The 22,414-nt window shown below is 43.2% G+C and overlaps 3 protein-coding genes and 2 long non-coding RNA genes across 6 annotated transcripts; 3 read left to right on the forward strand and 2 right to left on the reverse strand.

Moving 5' to 3' along the window:
* Positions 1-6,114: 6,114 nt before the first annotated feature.
* LOC133930859 (nucleosome assembly protein 1;1) lies at positions 6,115-10,162 on the reverse strand. Its single transcript, XM_062377625.1, has 12 exons — positions 9,962-10,162; positions 9,826-9,869; positions 9,585-9,680; positions 8,092-8,184; positions 7,880-7,970; positions 7,752-7,813; positions 7,489-7,673; positions 7,189-7,366; positions 7,055-7,098; positions 6,743-6,932; positions 6,623-6,640; positions 6,115-6,515 (listed from the first exon to the last, which is right to left on the reverse strand). The coding sequence occupies exons 1-12, from the start codon at positions 10,026-10,028 to the stop codon at positions 6,453-6,455; spliced, it is 1,131 nt and encodes a 376-aa protein (XP_062233609.1). The 5' UTR covers positions 10,029-10,162; the 3' UTR covers positions 6,115-6,452.
* A 900-nt stretch (positions 10,163-11,062) lies between these two features.
* LOC133930860 (uncharacterized) lies at positions 11,063-13,255 on the forward strand. The gene is made up of 2 exons (XR_009911806.1): positions 11,063-11,377; positions 12,638-13,255. It is a non-coding gene; the product is annotated as an uncharacterized LOC133930860 (long non-coding RNA).
* A 468-nt stretch (positions 13,256-13,723) lies between these two features.
* On the forward strand, positions 13,724-18,829 carry LOC133930861 (uncharacterized). Of its 2 annotated transcripts, XM_062377626.1 has the most exons (8): positions 13,724-13,982; positions 14,077-14,275; positions 14,545-14,740; positions 15,130-15,333; positions 15,861-16,172; positions 16,263-17,388; positions 18,419-18,516; positions 18,610-18,829. In XM_062377626.1, exons 1-6 carry the CDS (start codon positions 13,749-13,751, stop codon positions 17,224-17,226), a joined length of 2,109 nt encoding a protein of 702 aa, XP_062233610.1. In that variant the 5' UTR covers positions 13,724-13,748; the 3' UTR covers positions 17,227-17,388; positions 18,419-18,516; positions 18,610-18,829. The 2 variants fall into 2 exon arrangements, with proteins under 2 accessions (XP_062233610.1, XP_062233612.1); XM_062377628.1 differs by lacking the exons at positions 15,861-16,172; positions 16,263-17,388; positions 18,419-18,516; positions 18,610-18,829 and adding an exon at positions 15,407-15,824.
* An 18-nt stretch (positions 18,830-18,847) lies between these two features.
* Positions 18,848-19,174, forward strand: LOC133930863 (uncharacterized). The gene is made up of 2 exons (XR_009911807.1): positions 18,848-18,984; positions 19,088-19,174. It is a non-coding gene; the product is annotated as an uncharacterized LOC133930863 (long non-coding RNA).
* Positions 19,175-19,560: 386 nt separating this feature from the next.
* On the reverse strand, positions 19,561-21,279 carry LOC133930862 (GDSL esterase/lipase APG-like). Its single transcript, XM_062377629.1, has 5 exons — positions 21,000-21,279; positions 20,768-20,898; positions 20,368-20,601; positions 20,010-20,265; positions 19,561-19,932 (listed from the first exon to the last, which is right to left on the reverse strand). Exons 1-5 carry the CDS (start codon positions 21,247-21,249, stop codon positions 19,736-19,738), a joined length of 1,068 nt encoding a protein of 355 aa, XP_062233613.1. The 5' UTR covers positions 21,250-21,279; the 3' UTR covers positions 19,561-19,735.
* Positions 21,280-22,414: the final 1,135 nt, after the last annotated feature.

The following is a 22,414-nucleotide window of genomic DNA, read 5'->3' on the forward strand; positions in this document are numbered from 1 at the left end:
CGGCGGCGCCGGAGGGAAAAGGGCAGAGCCAGAGACGGAGAGCTCGGCCGGGCGACAGGATGCGCGGCGCGGCGGGAGGCGCGGGTCGGCGCGGCAGGAGGCGGCACGGCGCACGCGGGCGGCGGCTGTGCGCAGCGCGGCGCGGCTGGGAGCGGTGCGCAGACGGCAGCACGGGTGGCGCGACCGAGGGAGAAAGAGTGGAGGCCGGAGGCGCGCAGACAAGCGGCGGCGGTGAAGGCAGCGCTGCGCACCGGGGCGGCGCGGCGTGAGTCGGCAGCCGGCGGTGAAGCGCGGGCCAGGGCGAGGCGGCGCGCGCAGGAGACAGAGCGCGGTGGAGCTGAGCGCGACGGTGCGGGTAGAGAGGAGGAGGGTGACGGTGGTGCTCACCGAGGACGGACGGCGCGGGCAGCGGTGTGCGCGAGTTGGCGCACGGCGCGGCGTGGCTGAGCGACGACGGCGGTGCGGCACGACGAGGCGCGCGGGCACGGCGGTGCGGCACGACGAGGTGCGCGGGCACGGCGCCACGGCGACGGGCACGACGACTGCAGAGGAGCGTGTGGGCTCGGGACGGCGACAGCAGCACGACGCGGAGGAGCTGAGCGCGGCGGCGGTGCTTGCAGGGGCGCGAAGAGGAGCTGGGGCGATGTCGGTGATGCTGCTGTTGCTGTGCCGTGGTTGCGATGCCTGTGTGTGCGCTCTGGTGTGTATGTATGCATGTTTGCGTGTATGTATGCTTGTGTGAGAGACGAGCAAGGAAGGTGCTGCTGCTGTGCTTTGTGCATGCGTATATGTGTGTGGAGAAGCTTGCTTGAGAAGGGAGAGGGAGGAAAAGATGGAGTTTGCCATCCAGTGGAAGGAACGGGAGAGAGCAGGGCATGGGGATGGGCTTGCGGTGGCCGGTGTGATCTTTGCAGGGAGAGAGAGAGGAAGGAGCTGGAAAGAGTGGTGGCCGGCATGGGTGCTGGAGAGGAGAGATGAGAGAGAAAGAGAGATGTGAGAGATATCAATTGCATTTGAATTGTAAACTGGATTTGTAAAGATTCGAATAAAGGTAGTCGAATTTGGAATCGAAAGTGTGATGATTCGATGATTGTACTTGGATTCGAAATAGATTTATAGCAATTCAATTTGAAAGATTGAATTGAATTGAATTGTGTAATTCAAAATGAGTTCGAATTGAAAATGGATATTATGTTGGAACGATGATTTGAATACGAGATTTGAACTGAAAATGGATTCGTGAAGCGATTGAACGGGAAGGTATTTGAATGTACCATGAATGATTTGAACCGCACTCGAATATGAATTGAACGGGAAGGTATTTGAATTCACCATGAATGATTTGAACCGCACTCGAATATGAAAACGAGAAGGATTTGATTAAAACTGGATTTGGGATATTTGGGATCGAATTCAAATAGGAGTACTTGAATTTAAGATTGATCTAAAAAGAATATTTGAAGTTGGATTCGAGATTGAGTTTGGCATTAATTCAAATAATGGTATTTGAATTAGGAATAATATTTGAACTGGAAGCATCGGGATTTGGGTTAGGAAATTGCCAAGAAGAACTAAAATGGATTCGAATTTGAGAGACATTCAATTCGAATCACCACGCAAAGAACCAGAAGAATAAACCAAAATGCATATGATCAATTCATTGCAACGATTAATTTAGAACTAATTTGGTGCTTTCTGAAATACTTAGCCCAATTAATATATTTGAATATATACATACGAATATATATACATCAAATATATATTTTCTTAATTTTATACTAGTTTAATAATTAGAAAAAGTTTTAATTTGGAGCGAATTTTGCTATATTTTTATATGCTAAAATTCAGGTGTTATAGAATCAATGGTTCGCCACTGAGCGAAATCTACCGGGTGCCAAATCATTGCGTCGTTCTTACAACCCTCGTTATGTCAACGCACCAATTGGGCCTATTTTCTATTGGCAAAGAATCGCTTCGGGAAATTACAGAAAAATACCACACCACCTTCCTAGAAGAGCCTTTATTTTTTTTTTCCTCCATCCCTGTCATCACCACCATTTCTACGCTTATATCAATGGGTTCTACACATGGGGCATTGAGCCAGCTCTGCATACTCTTCACTAAATAAGATACAATCCTGTTTATATGCATGTATTTTTTTCTATTTCCAATCCTAAAGGACAAATTATCTTCTTTGCATCGTAGACGTTCTTGGGCACAAGTTCCCATCCGGTAGCATGTTCCTTAGTAGATCCAACAATGTTTCGACACTCTTGTCAGTCTAACCATGTGTTACCTTCATCTGTAGAAGCTTTAGGTTACTAAATAGTCACATGTACTTCTCCTTACAGTTGGGATAAAAGAACGTCTTGAAATCCCGCATAAATTCTTGAAATTTACCAAACTCACCATTATTACTCGTCGTGCCGCTCGACATCTCACACCATCTGGTTCACATTCTCCACAAAATCCTCGACTTGAAACCTAATATGTCCTCGTCCATGATATCATGATCCATATCATCGACAGTAAGTCCTTGATCCACACTGTCGGTATGGAGGCCCCAATCCATCTCTCCTTCGTTAAACCCTTCATTGCCATGTTTATTCTAATATGTATAATTCTATTTAAATCCACGCATGACCAAGTGTGCATAGCCGTTGTCTGGTTTCAGGAACTTTTTATCATTCTTGCAATCATGACATGGACAATACATTACCGTTTTACCCTGATCCTCCATATCCACCAATGCAGAAGTCATGAAATACTTCACCTCGCTCAGGTACTACAAACAAGTCCAGGTCTCAAGGTACATCCAACTTCTGTCCTCCATATACAATATAAAAATATCCATTCTTCATTAACAATTACCTTAATTCATGATTAAGCTTGTGATTAAAAATTCCATGCAATTACACTAGATCTGTGATATCTCGCGATAGATCGGACAAACTTAATATCAAATCTAACATAAATACAACTCACTTGTACTAAGATTTTGGATAAAGATGCAAAATGGTTGATTACAATTCAAAGCACAAAAATCTACCAAATAAATGTTAGAGGAGGAGGAAAGGGGGAGATGAAAACTTTCAAAGACCTAGGAATAATTCAAACTTTAAATCAGCAAGATATTATAGTCTCTAGCGAAACCGAAGAAAATTGCCAGAAGTTGGCGCCAAGGTCACAGACTATAATTGTTGGGCGCGCAGTACCTGACCAGCTCTAATAACAGAGCTGAGTCATAAGTGACGGGTCACAATAGTACCCATCACTTATGATTTATTATCAGTGACGAGTCGCTACTTTACCCGTCACCTATGACTAGACCCGTCACTAATGTTAGGTCATAAGTGACGGTTTGTAACACGACCCGTCACTCATGAATGGCCAATGAGACCCGTCACTGACCTGACCTGAGGCTACATAAGTGACGGGTTATATAAGGACCCATCACTAAATCATGTCTCCTTCGTCTGTTTTTCATGTAGTGGTAGATTGTGTAAACTTTGAGAGTTGTAATCTGCTGCGGACTTAAAGTCCAGAAAACGAAGGTGAGACCAATCACGTTGAGCTTCGGGTAGGATAACAGATTTTTATTGCTCATAATGCTCCATTAGGGAGGTTCAAAGAGCGAGTAAATCTTCCTCCATTGAATACTCATATTTGAGATCTGGATAGAGGTGATGCTATAAAAATGCAAAGTTGCATATTTAGAATGCTCGGGAATATGATCTGCATTCTCTGGTGGTGAAGTTATGGTGGCAATATACATTTGAGCAATCAAATTGAGTTTGACGTCCATAACCCATGTTAAGTAATTGTTGTCATCCAATGCAAGTTTTGATGAACCCTTTAAGGAAATGTCAGCCATGCCTACATTAAATACCATGAATGAAATTAATTTACTATGAGAGTAAATTAAATATCATGGAAATATTGTAAAAATGCAAAAATAAAGTCAACATGAGTATTGAATAATAATTGGTGTAGACCTTCATGACAGGACTCCACTTCTAAGGAAGTAGGTGACATGTGGTCAGTGCCAAGTACATAGACTTTGTACATGAAAAATATTGGAAAACATGTTGAAGGTAATCACCAAAAGGTGTAGACCTCACAGCAATAGATGAGAAACTCATTGCTATAACATGGACTCCATTAAATTAAGATGAACGACACTACAATCGTAGCCAATGTTATAGACTCTACTATCTTATGTTATGCTAATATTTTATGAAAAGGTAATCACCAAAATTTTACATAAATTTTTCCAAATTATGGTGCATAAAAAAATAAATTGCAGAAGAAATGGAAAATAATAATTACAATAAAGCAAAAGAAAAATGTATAGTAAACTGCAATTATATTGAAATATTGAGTATTACTAAGGTAATACATAGTAATTGCAGAAAATACATATCAACATGCAATTTCTGATGACCTAAGGGTCCAGAATGCATATTTACAAAAGGTTAATAAAACATAACGTAATTTATGTAAAAGCTGATGGCTTAAATAGAATAATTACAAGTGTGTAATATTTTCTTTTTGCCTGTTTTGCAATTTTTTAATTAATATCCTGAGGGATGTAATTGCAAAAATGTAATTGTTGTGTAATATATTGAAAATCTGTGGGGTTGATATGCAGTAGTATACATTACTATGCAATTCTGGAGGACCCAAGGGTCCAAAATGTATATTTATATTAGGTAAATATAATATAGCAGAATACATTTAAAACCTAAGGATTCAAGTGTAAAAATACAAGATAATATATTGTTTGATGTGAATATACAAAATTCCAAGGTGTCATCTGTAAAAAATGTGCAAAATGACATAATGAGCTTGAAAACTCATTAATGCTTCTGGCCCAAAATGATCCATTTGAATCCAAACAGGCTAGTGAGGCTAAAAAAACCTAGGTTGAGGCCTATGTGGCCTTTCAGCTCAGTCAGCTCGTGCGGCGTCGCACCTGCATAAGAGGGATAGGGGGAGGGATGACTAGGGTTTGCCACCCCACCCCGCCTCTGTTCCCTGTCGCGCCGGCTGATGCCGTCGGCGCCAAGAGAGAGGTCGCCACCTCTATAGACAACTCGGGTAGGTCGCCCTTGGGCTGAGCGTCACCATGGCGGCTCGGGCAAGCCGCCTTTGGTCGCCATCTGGCAGTCCGCCGTCGAGCCGTCTTCGCCACCCGGACGTCGTGGCACTTTCAGCTACCTTTGCCTTGTGTGAGGTCGCTAGAGGGCTGGAGCCGATGCGGGCTCCGCTGGATGAGCCATCCACAGTAGATGCGTGAGTGCCGCTAGGTTGGGCACATGACCTAGGAGATGCGCGCTAGGCGGATGCCGTTGGGTGGAGGGTGCCGCCGGAGGATGGAGATACACCGGTGGTTATTGTCACAACTGGGGAAATAGATCCCTTGGTGGATCCTGTAGCGGCGAGAAAGAACGAGGTCGCTGTGATCATCATCATCGAAGACGATGAAGATGGTGCAGAGGACGACGGTGGCAACACAAGAAGAACAACGGTGACGAGGGACATCAGTGTTGATATGTTCTTCTATCTATGTTTGTCCTTACGTGCGTCACTATCACTTTGTTCGATTGTTCTGGCTCCAATGCCTTTTGATGTTCTATGCGTTCCACGGTTGCCTCTGATCTTGGCTGAGTAGCGATTTCTGCCTGTAGATTAATCAGCTTATTAGCATAATGTAGATCAAAGTGCTGATAACGTGTTGAACAATAAAGTAATGGAGAGAACCAGTAAAGGGTTGAATGAATTCGTAATTCTTTAGTTAATTTATTTTACATATTTATACAGGATTAAGAGATGCCTATCCCTCCCCAACGGGTGGATGACAGCAACTGCCCAAAGCAATTATTGGTAGAAGAGATCAACCGTAACAATATGCACTGGCTCTGGCATCTCCATCCTCACCAAATCCAAATCTCGGCGGGTATATTATATTCTGTTGCATAAACTGTCCTCCGGCTGTGGGACAATTATAACACCCCAAACAGTTCCCCAATCAGATAGTTTATGCTACACAACTAATGAAATGGGCCCAATTTTGCACAGATCAATTCAAGACAGTATCAAATGATCCCAGCCTGAACCAAGGTAGAATCGGCAATCAGCCTCGGCCAAATTGCTAAGGCCCTTATCAGCATAGGTGCAAATATAATTACAATCATAGAATATCATCCGATTGCATGTAACTACAACATAATACGCTAACATAGAAGCCCCAAACCATCCACCAGCACTGCACGAAGTGCCCCAGACAAGCTCTCACCGCCTAACAAAACCACGTTGATATATCAACTCAACGAATATAACCTCACCCGCTCACAACATGATCAACAAAGCTCATTGGCAGTTCAATGGAAAATACTGTGTCGACCAACAACCAAAGCCAGCACAAGGAAACCAGTGCACACCAGGACAGTTTACTGCTGCTTGCATTCCGCTGGTTGTTCAGCATTTCCTTGTGAGCCAACCTTCTGCGGTAACTGCTTGAGGATATATCGTAAGTTAGATATTTGCATTAATATATGGAACCAAGAAAAAACACTTATATGCCACTTTAGTTCAGTGTGGAGAACTTCAGAACTTGTACCTTTTGTTTGCGGCCCAACTGTTCAGAAAATTAGAAAACAAATGTATTAGTTAGGGACCAAGGGTCAATTAATCAAGGTAATGTTCCATACAGAAGATTATTGTGATACTGTAAGACTACCTTCTTCGTCGGTTTGCTTTCTTCTTCCTCATCCTCATCATCCTCGTCCTCATCTTCATCCTCATCGTCGTCATCATCATCATCATCATCCTCGTCATCATCACCCATGTCCTCAAAATCCTCAGCTTGCACAGCCTCACCGGTAAACCAGGAAACAGCATGAGGGATGATCTTATCTCTTATGGTGGTCCTAAAAGTCAATTTGGTAACATCAAGAAACAAGCCATAAGACAAATCACAGAATACCCTCACCACGTGTGACGGATAAAAAATCAAGAATTTGCTTGGGGAATGATAATGAACTATACTTACCCGATGTCATAATCATGCTCCATTTGACCCTGCAGCTCATCAGCCTACAGAGAAGATCGAAAGAAGTTTACTACTGAGCAACATTGTCACAAAGTGGCAAATCCATATAAATTAAACAACAATCTTAAATGTACAGTTTCTTCATCAATATCCTCCTCCTCATCAGGGACTTGTGGGGGATTGAAAAAGTTGAAGAAGCTCTCACAATCTTCAGTTTTAGTAATAGGTTTCGCATTCTTTGAACCTTTCTTGGGTTTCTTTTTGAGAATCTTCTGTGTAAGGTTTTTCCCAGGATACCACTCAATTTCAGTCCTGCGGTGCACAAAGCTTGTGTTTTATAGGGCACGCAGATACTGATATAAAGACATTAGTAAAGGGAAGTGACAGAAACAGAACCTCTAGATGAAACGAATAACAGAGTACAAAATACTAACCCAACTGCTTTCTCCAAAATAGGATCATCTTCATCAACCATGTGGTAGGTTTTCGTTAGGACAGAGTTCTTGAAGAAAGGATTTGTATCAAAGAAAAATTCCAGCTTGAAACCCTTAGGATCCACAATTCTAGACCACTTGATATCTTTTAGATATTTCAAAGCAGCCTCATCACGCTCTTGGATCTAAATTTAAGCAGAAATTTAGTCAACGATATCGCAATGAATCTAAAAACACAGGAAGGAAGGCAGACTCAATATTACCTCGTCAGATAACACTTCATTCGTTTTCATAGCAGTAAGCCAAAAATCTGGAACTCCTTTGGCTGAAAAATGGTTTAAATACAAATCAGAGCGGGAACTATACAAGAGCTAAAAGTTCAGTTTCATACCATCTGATTCTTTTCCCTCAGCAGCATTTTCACTGGTTGGTTCATCACTGACACCATCAACCTCCACAACTCCGTTTACAATTTCATACCTCTGAAAGAAAAAAAGGGGGAGTTCAGCAATTTGCACAAAAAAGAATACACTTGGAGGTTAGATCAATTCACGAATTCACATAAAACAATATGAAGTATAAGAACATAAAGGACAAGTGTACCTTTGTGTACAATGGTTCGTAAAGCTTCTGGTACTTAGCTTCAAGTGCAGCTCGTTCTTCAAAAAACTTCGCCTCAATCTCATCGTGCTGGCCCTGCATCATTATAGAGAAAAAGTTGAAAAAACTTTAGTTTCACTCATGGTGGTTAACTGCAGGCTAAGGGAGCACAATGGGCAAAACTCAAGCCCCCCATGCAGGCATCACACAAGAATTTGGAGGAGAAAAAATGGGACAAAAAAAGGAGTCAAGAAATAATATACCCAGAGAAAAAAAAAGGTTGGGAGAGAGGCCTTTAACCAAGTTTAGCTGGGGCTATCAGCCTTAATTAAAAGAAAGGCAGAGAAAAAGGTAATGCATTGATCAAGAAAATTGCAACTCCTCAAGATTTATGTATGACATTGATCAACTCTGGTTCATCAATTATGTAACGGAAATGGCATTATACACGATTTCCTAGCAGTTTGCATGGATAAAGATCTGACATAGGGTATCACAGAAGACAATGGAAGCTATGAATCACAGGTTCAATGCACAACCAAAACCCAGGGAAGGCAAAAATACGGGTTAACAATGTTACAGCATGGATCACTCCTCTCCATAAGTCAATGATGTTACGCCAGGCGTTTCTATGTTTTGATAATGCAACTTGAATGACAGCCTAAAATGTTGTTAAGGTCAGATAAAGATGTTCATGCACATTATCTTTCCTGTTTGTATTATTCTCTATCTTTACTTGACACATTAACACACAAGAAAAGTATGAATACGCCTAACTGGGAGACAGAGAACAAATTCTTACTAAAGTAACAAATTCTGCCAACAGAAAATACATCTTAGCAAAGTGAACATTAAGGTAAATACCAAAGCCAAAGGTAAAAACTTCTTTGAACCTAGTAACAGAAACTGGACTGTGGGATGCCACTAAAAGTCAGCACTCAGCAGTAACCACAATGCAGCACCGACACCTAGGATCTCTAGTTAATCGATTCACAAGAAAAACTCCACTATCAATATCATTCATGAGTTCTGCTCTCAAAACCACTTCACGACTCACGAGTTATCAGCCATATTGCAGTAAAATAACTAAAAAAGGCCTGAACTATTATAGCTGTTGAATATGAGTATCCTTCAAGTTCAACAGATCATTTTAATATTGCCCGGTGACAACTCCGGCAGTCAGCAAAAGGCACAGCCTGATCAATCAAACCCATAAACAAATAGTTGTCTCTCGTAGCACAGGAACAACACTCGGATTACACTCAGCTAACATTACAATTAAGGGAATCAACTAAGAATCAGGGGTGCAGATAAACCTAACCCACGTCATGTTTAATCCTAACAAGACAATGCAGCAAAAACAAATTAAATCTGAAAATTATACTATTTCATTTAAGCATCCAGATGCTACTGCTATTTGCTAAGTTGGGATAAAGTGGAAAAAGACCACATCAGAAATAGTACAAAACCGGAGTAAGGAAAGAGTCCTATTCTACCTGGATCTCCCTCAAAAACTCAACACGCTTCCTGACGTTGGGCGAGAGCGTCTCTAGCACACCGGCGTGCTGGCCCGCCAAGCTCTGCAGCTTATCCTGAAACCAAATCAGATCAGACAAATGATCACAGAATAAATGGGCAAAATCCACGGATCATCACAACCCAGCATAGAGCAGCAAGTGTATCGGAATCGCTCGGTAATTGCATACGAGTATACGACCCTGACCCAAATCAACGTACCTTTAAGGCATTGACGAGGCCGGCGCGGTCCTCGGCGCTGAGCGCTGCAGGCAAACCACAAGACAACGCGCATCGATTACGTGGGGGAACGCAAGGGTGAGTAGATGCGATTAGGTGTCGGTGGAGAGGAGGTTACCTGCGGCGGCGGCGGGGAGGGAGGCGTTGAGGTCGGAGAGGTCGAGGCTATCCTTCTCGCCGCCCATTGCCGGAGCTCCGGTGAGGTCCGCTTCGCCTTCGATTCGGACTTCGCCGCGGCGCTGCGGAGGGGAGGAGAGAGAGGAGCCGAGCTGGGCGGCGACGGCTAGAGGAGAGAGAGGGGATGCCACTAAAACCCTAGTATCCCGGGTATAAGAAGGGTGCGAGGAAGAGGCGCGAGCATTTTTCGTTTCAGACCCCGGGTGTGTGTGATATTAGTAATAGACCCCTGAGGAGGGCTTTTAGAAAACCGCTGAATTTGTTTTGCAAAATCAAAAATATGTTTAAATCTTCTTTCAAATTTGGGTTTTAAGGATGCTAGAAAGGGGCATCTGAAATGCATTTCTGGGCTATAGTAAAATAGGTGTTTGACGATTCTTCATATGAAAAATAGAAAGAGTATGGATAACATAACAATCGGCTTAAGGTAGTTAGAGTTCGAGGATTTGAGATCAGTATCCTGGATTTACTTTTAGATAGTGATAACCATCTATTTTTGTCGAGTTGATTCCTAATAACATCACACCGGTAAACGTGTATAGAGCATAATGGCAAAGCTATAGGATGTGGTCGAGCCCGCTGGGGTTCAATCTCTTGGTATCACACTCCTCTTATTGGACTCCTATGAAAGCCTCGGGTAAAAAATCCCCGATGTTAAAAAACACTTAGGTTAAGGTTGCTCGAGTCAAATTCTAGTTCATATCTATTTTTATTATGCAGAGTTGGTTATAACATAGAGCGATAGTATCTAAAATTTGAATTAAGATAGTCAAATCAATATTTAGATCTGATGTTTTTCTTTTCGTAGAGTTGAATCGTGATATCGAGCCTGTGACAATCCTTTGATCTTTTGATGATATTCATATGTAAAAGTTACTTTTTACGATATATATATACACACGCTCAAATCTAAAGGTTTCTCATCTCAAAAGAAAAAACTAAACTAAAAGCTTAGGTGACGTATACAATATACCTAATTTCTGTGAACTGAGGCTAGCTCAGTTAGTTGGGCGTGTATGGCAACGCCCAGCCCGCTCGCATTATAGGTTTTTCATTGGAACGCGGGTGCGCACTAGAGGGCAGTGGGTGTGTGTGCATTTGTAATTAAAAAAAAGAGTATACCCAATTTCCTCAAAATAAATATGAAAATTACTAATGCGCCCCTCGAGCCCTAAGCTAATCCTCTTCCTTCTTCCTCTGCCCGTTACCCTGACGGCGGAATCATTCCACGCATCTTGCTGTGTCTGAAGGTCTCCCACCACCACCGAGCGCTCTCCGCCGGCCCAACGCGCCTCCGTCCAGGCGTCTTCTCCTTCCGCCAGAGCGCGCAACGCCACCTCTCCTCGTTGTCTCCTTCGTAAGGAACCCTAGCTTCCTTGCTTGGATGTATTGCTCTTGCTCGTTCTGTTCCGCGGGATCTGTTCTTTGCTGTAAGCCGTCAAAATCCACCGTTCCTCTAATCCATGTCGCGGATCCGTTTTATGCGCGTCGGGGTGCTAAATTTGTTTCGATCGAAGTCACGCCGCAAGTTATGCCGGCCCCTGTTGGATACCATCTCTGAATTAGATGTCCTCATTTGTAAGTACCAAGAAAGAAGAACATAATTTGCTAGCACTGGGGAATCTGTTCTCCCTGTTTGATGCGCTAGCTCGAATCTCCGTGTGCCATCTGTTTTAGCTGTAGTTCTTGCTCTAGTTCGAGTTTCTGGTTCTGCTTATTTTGGACCTAAGGTTAGTTGTGGCGGGATGGTAGCATTGGGCATGAACGGATGAACCAAACATGCCCATAGACTTGTTTCTTGAATTAGTTGAAACCGGCTTCTCTTTCTGGTTAGCTGATCGATGATGTAGGCAGATCAGCTTGCCAATTATGTGCTCTGCCAGGATTGTGCTGTGGTCTCATTTTGATAGATGTGGTTGGGATTACCTGCGTGAGGTTTAAGTAGTTTGGCATGTAATTTTGAGCAAAAACTGATAAACTATGAAGGACGGCGAGCCTCAACTCTAGGTTAGTTACATATGCCATCTTGATTATGTCTGCTACCTGATTGTTTCGATGTACTGTGTCTGTATTAATTTTTAATCAGCCCACAAGCATGATGCACTACAAACCTGTGGCCCTATGCTATTCAGCGACTTTTTACTACTAAGTTATTTTTTTCCAAGTTTATGAGTTGGTATCCATCTTCTTATATGTTAGGTGCATCGTTGTATTTGGCGTTACTCTGCTCTAGCTCACTGTACTATAGAAGAGACTCAAGCATCATCTTTAGCCCAAAAACGAATTCACTTTTACTCTATTTAAGCAGTACCTTGGCTAGCCCGTATCTAGCCAGTAGCTATCTATTTGAGTTCAGCTGGCCACATATCAGTTTTCTGCTAAACAACACAATGTTATTAGTGAACATATGGAGACTTGGTGTGATAACTAAAAGGGATCACCATGTCAGTGAAAGTACTGTCGTTTGTATGATCATTACTGTTATTGTTTTTGCAAGTCATTGCTGAGCAGCGAAAAATATTCACATCTTACTTCCTCAAATGGATTTCAGAAGTGTAAAGCTTTTGTTAAACCTGTGCTGTGCTGGATTCACTCATTTATGTGTTAACTGCTTCAGGAATATACCATGGAGATCAAACCGATGGTAGCACTGCGTGCTACCCTAGTTGGTGGTGTAGCAGCATTTGCGAAGGTTGCTGGGGCGATGAAAGCTGCAGGAGGTGTGAAGGTTGGTGCAGCTGCTGCAGCTGTGACAGCCACAGCATCTGCTGCGATATCTGGAAAAGACACAAATAAAGATATCCCAAAGCCGGAAACAAAATGACATGCCATGAATTGGTGGAGAGGTGCGGTACAAGAATGCCCCTCCAGAGCTGCAGAAGAGAAAGGATGTCAAGATCAATAAGTTACCGGAGCAAATTTTTCATGCTCCATGTGTTTTATATTGGGAATAAGAATCACAATGTCTAGTTTTCCCCTAATTATGAACTTGTGCCATGCAGTAGTTTCGGTTGCTCAATGTGACGAGCTACCCGTTGCTCTGTCTGTATGCCTAGCCTGATTTCTGCTGCCACATTCTGGGGCGTGATGCATCAGTCATACTCTGTTTGTACTATTCAGGGAGATCCTGAAGTTTCTGTGCAGCTTCATGGGTAAAATCCTAGTGATTTACATCAGCATATGCACAACTGAAATGTAGAATATTGTTAGTGTAACTCTGCGACAGGTTTGTATCTCTTGTTTTCTGGGCATGTTCCTTATGTATTGATGATGAGGCAGTGATGTTCAAGCATCAATGCAGAGAACACAAACAAGAGAGCAATGCTTATTAAAACTTACATTTTTGATGAAAAACTAAATATATGGCAAGCGGGTCTCACAAAATTTTGGCTAACTCTATCTAATTTCTATCCATCGAATCAAACAAAACATTAAATTGCTCTATCTATACTATCAAACAAAAAATTAAATTGTCCTATCTAGCAAAACATGATGGTAATATCTCATACAATCTTATTATCTAACCAAACGCACGCTAAAATACCAAGGAATGCTCCAATGGGCCTTACTCTCCCTGAGCCTTGCTCGCAGAATTGTACTGGGCCGGATCATGGGCCTCAAGCCAGGTGGCCCATTTATTTAGGCCCATCACCTCCATTTCGGTCGTGTCTTGCAATGGCACGCTGACTTCTCTTTTCCGTCCACTCCAGCCGCTCTGCTCCCCAAAAATGGCGCCTCCCCACGAAGACCTCACCCGCCTCCTCGCCGAACTAGCCGCCCGCCTCTCCCGGACACCCGCCGGCGGCGTCGGTGGCGCTGCTTCCACCACCGTTGCGGACAGCCTCTCGGCCTCCATCTCCTCCCTCGCCGCCACCCTCGACCCCGGCCGCGGCGGCGGCTCCTCATCCGGAACCAGGGTTCTGGACGCCGCGCTCTCCCTCATGTGCTTCGACCCACTAGAGGCAAGGCGACCCCCTCGTCGTCTCCCTTAATGGATCGCTGCCGCTGCTGATCTGTTCGATAACCCTCGTGCTGATGGGAGTGTGTGTGACGCAGGTGGGTAGGGCTCGCGTCGACTGCCTGGTCCGCACCATCGTCTCCGCGCTCTCCGCGTCGGTCTCGTGCCGGGTGGTCCGGCCCGAAGGGGGCGCCGGCGACGAGATGCTCTGCGTTGGGAGCTCGGTTTCGCCGGTGGACTGCCGCGAGCTGGTCCACTCATGTGCAGCCCTTATGCAGAAATTGGGGGACTTTGATGGTGAGATCTTTTTACTGGGTTCTCTTCCGATACGTCACAAGTAAGCTGGTTTGGTGTTTACAGGAAATGCCCATCGATGCTGTGATATACAAACGAATTAAAAGATGATGTTAGATTCTTAGTGTTTATTCTGTGGTTTGGCAACCATATAACTGAAGCAGTTATGGAATTGAGATCAGCTTATGAATGATATGTTTCTCCCCATGGCTTTAGGTTGATATATTGTCTGTTTTGTATTAATGTTGGCACTTTATGTTTCTTCCGTGCAGTTGCAAGGCATTCTTATGATCTATTATACGCTGTTACGAAAACGGCAGTGTTATCCCCATGTTATCGTTATCTTTTCCCTTTACCATATTATGGAGAAGAGGGGGAAAATGTATATGATATGGGAACCATTGCTGCGGAATTAACGAATCATTCATCTCATCAAGTGCTTCCTAGTGATCACTCAATCCCACTGAGGTATGCTTGCGGTAATTACTTATGTATTATCGTGTACTATTAATAAAAGGAAGAGTTAAGGAGTGTAAGATATGCTGGTGTTGTACTTTCCTGTACTATATTTAATCATACACTATTGCGTTGCTGCAAATGTGTAGTAGGAGATACATGGTACAATGTGTGAAGGGTCTCTTGCAACCTTGGAGTGAACTTTTGCGTTTACTGGATAAAACTTCATCAGTGTTGCTCAAGAAAAAAAGTTGTACTGTTTTTTAGCCTGTAGTGCACTATTGACTGTCTATACCATCTTACATAGGGTGTATTTTTGTGTGGCTCTTGGACTCTAGAAAATCTGCCTGCCCTTTCGTTACATATTATACTGATTAAGTCACATCTTCTGTTTGTGATAGGGTGCTTTTATGGCATCTGGATCCATCAATTATTAAGCATGATCTCTCAGTGATGCTCCAGGAAGCAATTAGAAGGCCATTTCTTTGCCTGAGAAAGGAATTGCATGGTCGGATGGAATGGCGTGTCATTGTAATTTGCCTAGTTTGCTCCCCATCTATGTTTATGGAGATGAGATCATTATTTCATTTCTGGTTTCTTGCAACGTAATTTCACACCTCAAATACTCGTACGAAATGATCTATGCTTTCCTTTTACAATAAGTTTGATTTGTTTCAGTCAATTGGCTTCTACAAGTACTTCGTCTCTTACAAATAAAAGTGCAAAGCAGCTGAAGTTAAGACTGAAATAAAATTGAACTTCATCTCAGGGAAGTGGTTTGAAACAGATTTCAAGATGAGCGCTAAAAAAATGATCTATGCAGAGCTTGATTCCAAAGTACCTGAGGAATAAATAGATGCATGCTAATTAATTTTAACATTTGTCATTAAATTTTATCTGCAACTCCTTTTTTGCCTTACATATTTGAAAGAAATAAAGCTGACTGCAAATTCAATTATTTAATATTTTCTAACCTTTCTTCCTCTAGGTCAAAATTACATTTTATGGACAACACTATTAAGGACATTACCTTTCAATAGTTGTATATACTGTCTGAATTAGTTATACATTGTGGGCCCGTTTGTAATGACCCTTTCTTATAAATTTGCCTATTTATCTTTTGTTTATGCAGGGGTCTAGGTTCTGTGCTAGAACTTCACAATGCGGTGGTATCATCAGTATTAGACATTCTTCTCAAGCCAATGTCATGGGGAATATCCATAGAACTGGGACAGAAATTTCCTTTTTCCCATGCTTATTTCCCAAGCCAACAAAGTGATTTGCTTGCGATACTAACTGGACCCTTATCATGTAAAATTTTTTTGGACCTAGTTTCTTATATCAATGCCTTGGTTCATTTGGAAAAAACAAGAACCAGTCACTCTTCGCAGAAGAACTTACAACTACAACCATCGAAGGGATTGCTAAAATATAATTCTGCTTGGTACGCAATTTTAAATATACAACAAAGCTAGATGTTTAGCATTTTGTCCGACAGAAGTTAATTGTACCTGCTGTAACTGTGCTTCTGCAGGTCCATGATTATAAGTTTCCCTGTTTGGTTCCATTTTGCGACTGCTTTACTTTTCCATCGAGAAGGTTCACAAGATTATTTATCTGAAACATTATCCAAGGAGATAATTGCTGAATCAATAAGTGATGTCAGTCTTGCTCAGAGGGCAGCCTTTTACCTTTCTTGGGTGCTATGCCCTTCTAGTGATGATCAATGCCAAATGTTGGCTAACAATATGTTGGAGTTATCACATTCTTGGGTTAGGAACAACAAAAAACGCCCAAGCTACCATACTTGTACTGTAAATCATAGGGGGAAACTGCGAATACCCACAGCTGGGGACTCAGAGAAACTCCATGTGCCAACCAACTCTGTAAGCTCCCTGATTAAAGAATTTGATGATCGTTGTGTAAAATTTTGTACCATAACTGCCATTCCTCAAGTGCAAACTGAAGAACGATCAGACTTCCGTCCCACATGCCATAATCTGTTACATTTGTGGATTCCTCTAGGAGTATTGCTTGTGTCATCTAGTTGTGTTAACGAGCAGAGTTGTGACATGCTTCTGCGCTACACAAGCACTGGGCAGGTTCTGGAGTCAAATGAGGTGCAGGTAAAAACAAAAGATCATGTCAACAATTATGGTTTCTCAGCCAGTTGCAGAGGTATTATTGAAAGATGGGCTTTGAGTGGTGTATATCTCATCTTTGGCTGGCTTGATATTGTTGAGGATATGTCTTCAGTGATATTTGATTGTGAAGATACAGGCCATCGTTTTGTCAGTCAACTCAGAACCAAGACAGGCCCATACCTGCTCAAGTGTGTAAAGTTATTACTTGAAATGCTCGATGAGGCAGATCAAGATAGAGATTTTGTAAGTGATCTTCATGATAGGTTGTTGAACTGGAACAAGAATGGACAGTGCTGTGAGGCATTTAAGGATGTTATACTTCAAATGAATAAAAAGTTTAATCTTCCTTGTTAGCAGTGACCAGAGATTTTATCCAGCTATTGAATATTTGAATGTCTAAATTGGTTCTCAATCTCCATTTTTATGGTTATGGCAATATGGTTGGAGGCACAATAATGTGAACTGTTGAGTTGAACCAGATCCATTTCAGCTAACGATCATTTCCCATCCAGTTTGGTAAGTCCTATCCATTCAAACAGTGCGAGAAATCCTGCTCAGTTCAAGATAATGTAAAGTAACAAATGTCAGTTATAGATAATTTAAAGTAGCATCTGGAATAATACAAATATGTAATGGCCAAGTAAACTAGCAAAACTAACTTCAATTGCAAATGTAGCTGTTGGCTCCAATCGGGAACTTCCCACTGTAATTTTCACTGTCATGGCAAAACTTAGTATGTTTCTTGAACTATAGAAATCAAATGGTTGTGATCAGCAGTTTGTTTAGGTAAGTCATTATGGACAACTGACCAACTTAGCCAACAGCTGGTTATATTTTCATTTTGACCGAGGGGCATCTTATATGATACGGAAGTTGGAGATACTGTAAACATTTAGCTTTTACGTTGTACCTTGTCTGCCTATCTTGCTGAATGCTGATTACAAGGTCAAAGGCCCGCTATTAGTCAGCCAACTTCTTTTGACATGGACTGCTGTTGCAATATGGAAGCTTTGAGCTGCTTATGTGGACATCAAAGTATCAAAATCGTTTTTGAGGAACACAAATGGCTTTAATGTACAGAGATTTTAAACTACATATATTCACTTTGAGGGAGCTATAGCTTATTTTGTTACCTGCATTTTCTACTTTCTCCAAAGTGATGTCTAGACTCTAGACCTATAAACTTCACATTTTTTTTGTCATACAGAGAAGACAAGCCAGAATATTTTGAAGCAATCTAATGTATTGGATCCAAACCTAAGAGCTGAGACAACAGTTACAGTTGATTCAGTAGTTTTAAACTTCTAATTGTACCCTTGCCAGACTGAAGAAATAGCTCTGTCAACTTAGGAATTTCCTGTGTTTCTTAATTACATTTTCAACTTTGCTACCCTGAAATTGCATATGGACGTGGTAGTTTAGAACACATGTAAAAAACAAAAAGAAACTCTGCATTTGTGGTTTAATGTAAAAGTTACTGTGGACCCAATACATTGTTGTGCTTCTCTTTCTTTGCTCTGATTCCAGTAACTTCACATCTCTACAGATCAATACTCCATCATGGTCAGAGGACTCATTTAGACATTGATAGAGGGTGGGCCTTAACTGACAGGCAGTTCAATTGCACCAGCGGATCAATGCCATGTATACATCTGTTCTTAGTGGTTAAGGTTTATCCTGTATTAATTTTATTCACTGGTTGCCTTTTTTCACTTTTGAGTTGGTTCCTATTTCCAGGGCTCGAGATTTACATGATATACTCCTACTTGACCAAATCCATGATAGCGCCAACTATGGTGCATGACTGAACTTCCTTCAGAGCAAGGTCGACTGGTTCTCATAAAAGGAAATGTCAAGCACGTGCAGGATCACACTTGGTGTGCCATGCTTGTGATCAGAGTTCCATCCTCTCGTTTCTTGTTGCTGCAGTCAGTGATACAACCTTATGTTAAGAAATCTTACAACTTTTCAGAAACATGGAACCGTCTCATGTGAACTGTGAACAACGGAATGTGGTGGGGTGCAACTTTCATGGTGTCGGTATGGGTTCTGGCAGAGAATAGCCCCCTTTCCCACTGGCTGTTGAGATGCTGATACTGGGATGGCTTGCAGGTAACATATTCTTTTCCTTCCAAATTTATGGCAAGTGAATAAATATTTAGGGCATTAGCATTGATTTCAGCTACTGGATTTGATATATACCTGTATGCAACAGGTATGATGCTGCATATCAATTTATGGTTTTTGAGAGTATAGTTTCTGGCAGTTGGCAGGTGACATTGATTTGGCTCCCCCTTTTTTTTTTATCTCAATCAAACATCGAGGTGCGACCAAAACGAAAATACAAATCAACTTGGTTAAGGCCCAAACCTGAGAATTTTTCTGATTTCTGTGGGAATTGATCCATATGCTGTGGGATTTTTGCAAAAATTCTGCGAAATTCTGTTCCAAACTGGGATGGTGATACCGGTGTCAACTGTTAGTTTCCTGCCTAATTAAAATGTGTGGTCTTTTGATATATTATATTAGTGTTTAATATCTTATAGTAATCCTGAAAATAGTGCTACAATTCTAAATCAAGACAACGGAAAATCTTGGCCATTCGGTCACACCGTGCGTTAGGCCTCGTTTGGAACACGGGAAAAAAAAGCGAGGACGTAGGAAACACAGGGGCGAGGGACAATAATAGGACGAAACCGGTAGTACCAACCAAAACCATGCAATTTCTCAAGGTATTCTTGAGTCGTGACAGTAGTTTTCTTCGACACAACAGGAGACCAATCTGCAGCGACGGTGGCGTACAGTCTATTGACTTGACTTGACGCTGCACCTGCAGCTGCTGTCTAGTTCATTCACGCCATTACTACGTGACTAGCTCGATGCCCGTGTCGACCATGGATTCCGCGATGAAGACGTTGGCGGCCTCCGACGGGTGAACGCCATCGAAGAACACGTAGCTGCTGGCGTTCCGGCACGTTCCGGCCGCCGTCGGGTTGCAGAGGTAGACCCTCGTCCTGGCCGTCCCCGTACGGCAGCACGTCCCCCTCGCGTTCAAGAATCCTAACGTGTCCACCAAATATATCATCACCATAGCCTGATAAGGACATGAAAACATCGTTCTTCGCCAGCACACGTACCTCTCGCCGCCGGCGCTTCGGCGAGGTCGCGGAGGGGCTTGTAGATGTCGAAGATGGCGATCTTGAGGTCGGCGTGCCCCTTCTTCAGCGCCTTGACGGTGGCGTTCAGCTTCCCGTTGAAGGTCTCGGCGTCGCGGTTGAGCCTCGCCACGCACGCGCTGCTGCCCTTGCCGTACAGCCTGATCGACGCCGGCAGGCAGCCCAGCGGCGGCATGGACGTGACGCCGATCCGCCGCACCCCTAGACTATACAACTCCTGCATGCAGCAGATTCGTACGACACCAGGTATGAACTCATCCATTGCGGGCCCATGCATGAATGCAGAGCTGAGACTGAGATCATGAGGCGTAGTACTGACGTTGGCGAAGTTGGAGAAGATGCCGACTAGGAGGTTGCAGTACCGGTCGACGTTGTAGCGGCGGGCCAGGGAGGCGTTGTGGTAGTAGTTCTGCAGGAAGTCGCCGGTGCCGGTGCTGACGACGTACAGCGCGTCGGAGAGGATGGCGCGAGCCTTGGCGCGTCCGGCCACCGCTGCCAGCTTGGACTGGTACTCCTTGTAGTACTTCAGCTGCTGGGTCAGCGTGATCGCGTCCTGCATGCACGTGTGCACAGGTAAGCATACCTGTTACTAGTCTCATCATGCAGAATCATGTGCATGCTACTAAAAATGGAATTCTTGCACTAACCCAAAACTGCATGCTTGCTCTATATGCAGCATGGAGCAGTGAACACGTACGTGTATATGCATGCGTACTTACATACATGGCCGCCGTGTCGTCGTAGTAACTGGACGCCGCCGAGGCGAAGTTGGCGCCGATGAGAAGGTTCTTCCCCGTCGCATGCGGGCTGAGGTATGGCGGCGCGTAGTTCTCGAAGCCGAGCGTTTCAGCTGCAACCACAGAAGACAAAGCTCGCTCATCACGGCGGCCGGTGAGTGATAAGAGTTGCTGCAGGGTATGTGCATATATATATGCGCGAGTGCGTAGCAACCGGTGATGTCGGTGACGATCTTGCCGTCTGAGAACCGCCCTGTGGCCTCGCGGCGCCTGAAGTTCTCCCCGTACGGCGCGTAGTTGGCCTTGAAGACCGCGCCGGGGAGGTAGTTGTTGTTGCCGACGTCGATGGTCGAGTCGCCGAACGAGATCACCGCCGGCACGATGGGCTGCGCCTGGACACCACCGTTCGTCGCCGAGGCGACCAGAAGGGACAAGGCTATAAGCAACGCTGCTGTGGATGCCATGCTCCTTAGATTCACTGCACCGTGGCCGACACATTGGCAAGCTACTTATATGCGATTATGGTCAGTCCATAGGGCATATCTTCGTCCATAATGACGTGTCCAGATCGACGGAGCTCGCAGTTGGATGTAATTTAAAGCGGGCCATAGTCATCCAAGCAGTGCCGACGTGACTCCTGTTTATGTCTGCTTGATTTCACAGCAATATGTAGACTATGGTCACAGGAAAATTCATAATGATTTCAATGTGACCGGTAACTGTTAGCTGCAAATGGTGGCACTAACCAATTCCCTACACACAAAAATACCCATCACCACTACAGAAGAGGTTATAAGTAGCACCTCATTAGTATCGGTTCGAGCGTAACTGTTACTATTGATGTATCAATGCTGGTTCTTAAACTTTCACGCGCGAACCACGATTGAGGTGCTAAGAACTGGCATTGATATGCACTATTAGTGCTGGTTCTTATTAGAAATAAAGCACGACAGGATCGAACACGAGACACGGTTTTTACGTGAAAAACCCTTTCGAGAAAAAACCACGGGCGCCAATCGGCGATCTTCACTATATCAAGGATGTGTATAATGCAGGGGATTACAATGAGCGTCTTGGCTCTCCTTACAGCTTATAAGATATATTTATAGGGGTGGACACATACGACTCTAGTCTAATACGGACTGTTCCGGAATATGTGCCGAAGGCGTCCCTTGTCTGGCCCAACAAGAATTCGGATCACAATCCAACAAACTCCACCTTGAGACGAATTTCATCTTGTAGCAAATAAAGAATCATCAATAAACTCCCTTCAATAATAAATATCACCGACGCCAAAAGTCTCTAGAACTCAAACTGTAACACCAACTAAACTTGAGCATAGCTCAAATTTAGTAGAAGGAACTAGCTTTGTCATCATATCAGCAGGATTATCATGAGTGCTTATCTTGCATATTTTAATATCACCTTGAGCAATGACATCTCGAATATAATGATACCTCACATCAATGTGCTTTGTTCTTTCATGAAACATTTGATCCTTTGTAAGAAAAATAGCACTCTGACTATCTCAGAATATTTTAATGCAAGAATTATCTCCACAAAGCTCAGTGTACAAACCTCTCAACCAAACAGCTTCTTTGCATGCTTCAGAAATAGTCATATATTCAG

The sequence above is a fragment of the Phragmites australis genome, chromosome 10 (assembly GCF_958298935.1).
Source record: "Phragmites australis chromosome 10, lpPhrAust1.1, whole genome shotgun sequence".
In the NCBI taxonomy this organism is placed as follows: Eukaryota; Viridiplantae; Streptophyta; class Magnoliopsida; order Poales; family Poaceae; genus Phragmites; species Phragmites australis.